Raw genomic sequence first — 6,331 nt, 5'->3', positions numbered from 1 at the left:
CTAGGCAGGGGGGAGAACAAGACGGGGACGGGGTGGCTCTACGTATAATGGGCACTAAAGGCAGCAGAGGGGGGTGATGGAAATGCCTAGACAACTGACCTATGTTCAGAGGCGGGTGGGGAGCCGGAGGCAGCGGCAGGTGTGGACGGGACAGAGAGAGGTGAGAGAAAGCACCAGGGACCCCTCCCTGCTCAGCCTGGGTCCTACATCTACTCTCTGAAGTACACAGCGAGCTTGTTCCAGCAGCCGATGACAATTTTCCGGGAAATGGTATTCGTGGTGTAGAAACCGCCCTTCGGGCTGTATCTGCAGGTGGTGACGGGGATGGAAGCTTTGCTCTGGTGTAGGCCACCCCCGAGGGGCGTCCCGTTCACTGAGCAGATGCTATTGATGGATTGGATTGGTGCGTGCATGAAGGTGTTTACCGGCGTCCAGTATAACCCCCGGGCTTTCATCATCACGTTGCAGTAGTTCCTGGGGTTGGGGACTCGGGTCCGTGGATAGTCCACGTGGTGCTTGAGGAATATTTTGTTCAGCTCAACCCACGTCTGCCCACTGGCCAGGGCCAGGCAGGCGGCCAGCAGGCCGAGGGTCAGAAGGAGCGCAGGGCGGGGTCCTTTTGGAGCCATGGCCGTGTCTGCTGCTGGATCGACCTGCAGAGGGGAGATGGAGGGAAACTTTGCGGGTGATGATCTGCCTCCTCTATGGAACCTCCTGTGTCCAGCCCCTACCCATCCCCCTCTGCCCAGTGCCCCTCCCGTTATCCCTGCCCCGTCCTGCCGGATGCTTCATGGGCCCTGACACACCAAGAGCTCCCTTGTGCCAGGTGCTGCACAGACCTCCATAGGGATAGGGACCCTCCATCCGCTAGCCCATTATTCCCCACCAGAGGTGGAGATTGAACCCAGGAGTCCTGACTCCCAGCCCCTCTGCTCTAACCACTAGACCATGCTGCCTCCCAGACACAAGCCCGGCCATCGAGCCCCACATGAGGCTGTCCTCTCCTCTCCCCCGGCTGCTGGGATCTCCCGCAACTCACTCGAGTCCTTCTTTCTTCCCTGGTGTGGAGCGACGGATCCGGCTTCTGCTGAGCTTCGCCTCACCCTGATCCTCCTCCCTGTCTTGGAGCGTGTTATATAGAGCCCCCTGGACGTGGAGGGGGTGGAGTAGGAGGGGAAATCCAGGATGTTAATTGGGTAAGCATCATTTCCCAAAAACTGGCAATTAAAAACAGTGACTTTGCAGGGCAGGGCAGGTGTGGGGAACTAATGGAACGTGTCATATCAGAGACCCGGGTGCCAGAGAAACCTCCCCGGCTGCGTCTACCCACCAAGCGAAGACACGATGGTAGGGCGGATGGGCAGAGCCAGGCCAGCTTTCATCTGTCCAGTGTGGGTACCGGTAGCAGGCGGCACAGACCTCGCCACAGGGTAGCTGCCTTGGTACCGGCCAGCCAGGAACCCTGGGTACCTTCCCTGGCTACAGTCCAGCCCCCACGCCCCCACTGCTATTGTTAGCCGTGCTGAAGTCACCCCTTCCTCAGCTGTGTAGACGCATCCTGAGTCCTGACCCATGGCACCTTCCCAATCCAGTCCTAGCTTGGAAACGCATGGCTCTGCCGGTGCCCCCCATCCCGACCCACAGCCCCGGCTGTCCCGGCCCTGGGCTCTGTTTTAGGAGTAGGATGGCATACTTGGGCCCAATGAGTCAATGCAGTCAATGTGACCCTCCCACTGTCCGAGATTAAACAGTGTTAAACAGGGGCCCTCGGCCTGCTCAGTGCCAGGGCAAACGCGCTGTTAACAATCCTTGCAGCCTTTTGTTGGAGGTACCGGAAAGAAGGAACAGCAGCTCAAACTGTGAACTGTAAAGCGTGAAGGCTTTTGTTTGAAGGACATCCCTTGGTCCCTGGAGTTGGAGCGAGTTCTTAGAAGGAAGCCCGCCTTGTGGGACCGTCTCTTAGATGATATTAAATGTGGTATGAAATGTTCTTTGGGAGGAAAGAGAAGTTAGTTGCAATGGGCTGGAGCCCTGGAGGTTAGAGTCATAGAACCCTAGAAGATGAGGGTTGGAAGGGACCTCAGAAAGTATCTAGTCCCACCCCCTGCTGAAAGCAGGAGCAACCCCAACTAAATCATCCCAGCCAAGGTGTTGTCAAGCTGGGCATTAAAAACCTCGAAGGATGGAGTTTCCACCACCTCCCTAGGTAACCCATTCCAGGGCTTCACCAGCCTCGTAGGGAAAAACTTTTTCCTGATCTCCAAGCTAGTCCTCCCCCACTGCAACTGGAGACCATTGCTCCATTGTTGTGACAATCCAATCCTCTGTCACGGCCCCTCAATCGTGACCCCCAGCAAGGTGCGCAAAGGATCCGGATGCAATTAAAAACTGGTGAGAAACTGGGTATTTAAACTGCTTTGGTGATTATACTGTGACCGTCAGAGCACATGGGATGCCGTAGTGTCAATACAGGAAGAGACGATCCTGGCCATCTTCGGGTAGATGGAACTGCCTCAGAAAAAATTGGCCTTACATCACCGGCTTGCCAGGACTTGTGCTGCAGCCTCTGCCAGACAGCCGTTTGCAGCTTCTGGAGTGGCTCAAAGAGGAGAGGATGTGCTGACATACAGCGTGCGTCCCGGCATCTAAGTGATACAGCATGTGTTCCTGCAGGGTCAGCGTGAAAGAAGGACTCTCCTTTGATTCTGTTGGGTGTCTGCCCGTCTATTCTGGAGTGACAGAAGGAAAAGCTACAAAGACATTAAACACAACCACACCTGAGCAAAGCTACAAACACCCATGAGGGGGAAAGGGAGAGATACAACAGGACACCCAAGGAAGATGCTCGTATCCACAAAACACAAACATAACAAGAGACACCCAAGATAAGCAAGGGACTGACACGCGCCCAGCACAGCCCCATGAACAAATTCCAGGGTGCGGTAAGGAAACACGGGACTCCCAAAAGCAAGTTTGGATTTTTCTTTTTTGGCAATGAATACCGCTAGGAAGGCGCTGTCACCGCGACGGCTTGTTTCCGTCGCCAGGGAGGAATAAGCCATACTGGTGTGAGTCCTGGAGATGCCGCAATAGCTGAATCCACTAGAAATTGGGACAGAAACTGCTTTTCTCTTTCCAGCCATCCCTTGGACACCCGTTTCTCTTTGTCTCTCTTTCCATCCATCTATTCCCCCCTCCCCATGCTCATCTCTCTCCCTCTCCATGCACATTGGTGCCCATCCCATCCTGGGAGTCTCTGGAGATGTGAAGATGATATGGGAACACGGGACGTTGTTATTGCCGGGAGCGTTCCAAGACCTTCAAAGCTCCAAGCGGGACCTGCTGCAACCAGCTGTTATTACTGTGTGCACTGGAAGTCTGAAAAGCTTCTGAACGAGCTAACCTCCCAGTTTTGCTCCAGAGGGCCTGTCGGTCCCTATTCTAACTCTTCAGTATCATCCACTTTAAATCCGTCAACTCTCCTTGTCGCTTCCGGTGGGGATTTGAGGCCTGAAGATTGGGGTGGGGTGGGGGAGTCAGGACTCCTGGGTTCTTTCTCCCAGGCTACAGCTGTATGGCAATGAGGTTCCCATTAGGTTTCCAGCACTAAGCATCTGGGCGAGACCCAGATGACATCCAAGTGAAGGGTTGGGATTGTGGTAGAGTGGTGCTGCTGGTTTTGTGACTGAGGTGTTGTGAGTTCAAAGGCCCCGGGGCTCTGAGTAACGCTTTCCGGCACACTGTCCTCAACCCAGAGACTTGCAGTTGGACCGGAGGCATCTGCCCAGGGCAAGGCACACTTGACTGCTCGCATGGGCTCAGATCCAGCTCTCAGCTGCCAGGCACAGAGTCCACTTGAGATGATCTCCCTCCTTCCAAGTCCACAGGACAGCTGAAGGGGAAATCTAGGAGAGACGGGAGCAAAGGCTCCCCAACTCTCAACATCGTAGGCAATGTAGATGGTCAACAAAGCCCATGAGGTGCCCGCCTCAGCCCAATTGCACACACCACTCCCTGCAGCACAGCACAGCGGCGCACGGGGGCTGATGGCGATGGTGAGGATAGCACAACCCCTTTTGAGCCCCCTGCCTGCAGCACAGCACCCCTCTGCACACTGCTGATGTACCGGGGTCAGCCCTGCCCCCCAGGTTTCATCAAGACATTAGAGACATCCGATGGGGATTCCACAGCCTCCCATGGAATACTATTCCAGAGCTTAACTAACGTTATACTTTAGAAAGACTCTTTTCCTAATATCTAACGTAAAGCTCCCTGGCGGCAGATTAAGCCCATTGCATCTTCTTCTGCCTTCGCTGGACACGGAGAACAAGTAATCGCCATCTTCTTTATACAACCCTTAACGTAGGTGAAACCTGTTATCAGGCCCACCTTGGTTTTCTTTTCTCCAGACGAATGATGCCCAGGTTTTTTTCACCTTTCCTCATAGCTCAGGTTTTCTAACCCTTTGTTCATTTCTGTTGCACTCCATTGGTCTCTCCAATTTATCCACCTCTTTCCTATCCACCTAAAACCCAACCCAAGACTCCCGTTGATGACTCACCACAGGAGAGCAGGATAATTCGCTCCCGCGTCTGACATACGACCCTTCTGTTTATGCACCCCAGAAGAAAGGAACCTTTTTTCACAGCTGCATCACGCGGTTGACCCATAGTTAGAATGGGACAGATTCAGTTTTTATCGGTAAGTGTTGGTAAATGTCAGTTTCACCATACGCATAGAAATCGATTATTTCCGCCCATCAATAATAATCAAAATGTACAGACAAAGTACTCACTGCCGAGAACCTCTGCCCCTCTGCCTCCTCAAGTGATCGATCTGCCGGAGATTAGACTGGGTGCCAGCTCCCTGCCCCATCAGTTTGTTTTTCTCACTGGCAAACTCCTCGAGGCTGCCCCAGCCCAAAGCTTGCCCAGCAGGTCATCATCAGTGAATTCCAGCCCCCCTTGCTCCTCTGAGATATTTCTCTGCAAAGCAGAGCTTCTATCACTCTACATTTGCAGAAAACATGTATGCAGCTCTTTTCTGGAGTCAGCACAGTACACTTTATGAGTTTACCTGGGGTAAATACACCCTTACTTTCAAACACAGCACAGAGTAGGTTTATAGGAAACATAAATCATGTTTATTAACAAAAGGACATAGCTTAAGGGGTACCAAGTAAAAGGAAAAAGGGTTTCAAAGAACAGACAGACATATACACTTTCTAACGATGAAGACTTAACTTAACGAACTAGAAGCTTCTTGTTCCAAGAAGTGTTTCTCACTAAGTCTTTTTTGCGGCCATAGCTGACCAGACTCGCTGGCCTGGACCATTCGCAGAAGCACAAAATGCTGGATTCCCTTGTTTTCCTCAGTTGTCCTCAGCTTGCTCTCTGGATGGCTTTGTTTATCTTGCATGTAAAAGTGCTTTTCTTTGTCTTTGGTTGCACCTTGCTTAATTTACATTGGAGACACATTAAAGAGGGTGGAACCACATTCCCTTGATTGGAACTGGCATGGCTTAAGCACTAATTGACAAATACATTTTAAGAACATAAGTGCATCGTCTATGTAAAGTGCTTTGTGGGTTTACGGTACATACATCCTGCAAGAATATTAATAACCCAGTTAGTTATTAGTTTTCCAGTAATATCATACATGCCACTTTTTGTGTAACTATGATGACAACAGAGTGGGGGGTGCATTGACTGTGCCATTCTTTACAAGCATTGCTGGCACACTACCAGTGGATGTCTGTGTCTCAAGAGACAGGCAAAGTCAGAAAAAAGCCAGCTCTGAACTTATCCGGCGTTATTTAGGGATATTCACCTTGTACTTTTTGACACATGATGGTGATGATTTGTGTTATAAAGGTTTAACATTTAGAATCTCAGTGTTCATTGTCATTAATTATTGTCTGACCTGCCCCCCACCCTAATTTCCCACAATTGTGAAAATTGAAGTTGATAAAAATTGAAAATGCGTAGATCCCATAATTTCACGCAACTGTAAAAAATGTATTGATGCAAGGAAACATCAAAATTATAAAAGGAAGAAAAATGAAATTCTATGAAGTCTTTTTATATTCAATTCATGATCCCCTGTAGCCACCGACCTTTTCAGCAGGGCTACCACCCAGCCAGTTATTCCCAGTTATTTTCCTAACTGAGTGCACTCTTCTTTATGGAATTTCATTTTGTTGACTTCAGACCCGTTCTCTAACATGTCAAGGCTGCTTTGAATGCTAATGCTATCCTCCAAAGAGCTTACAACCCTTCCCAGCATGGTGTTACTCACAAATGGTATAAGCACACTCTCCACTTGGCAATGC

At 50.8% G+C, this 6,331-nt stretch overlaps 1 protein-coding gene across 1 annotated transcript; it reads right to left on the bottom strand.

Annotated features, from left to right (window-relative positions):
• Positions 1–209: 209 nt before the first annotated feature.
• LOC137153172 (ribonuclease-like) lies at positions 210–629 on the bottom strand. Its single transcript, XM_067548276.1, has one exon. The coding sequence runs from the start codon at positions 627–629 to the stop codon at positions 210–212; it is 420 nt and encodes a 139-aa protein (XP_067404377.1).
• Positions 630–6,331: the final 5,702 nt, after the last annotated feature.

Source organism: Emydura macquarii, unplaced genomic scaffold (assembly GCF_026122565.2).
Source record: "Emydura macquarii macquarii isolate MOO-44397 ecotype Brisbane River unplaced genomic scaffold, CSIRO-AGI_Emac_v2 contig_214, whole genome shotgun sequence".
In the NCBI taxonomy this organism is placed as follows: domain Eukaryota; kingdom Metazoa; phylum Chordata; order Testudines; family Chelidae; genus Emydura; species Emydura macquarii.
This window is presented reverse-complemented; position numbering and strand designations above follow the sequence as displayed.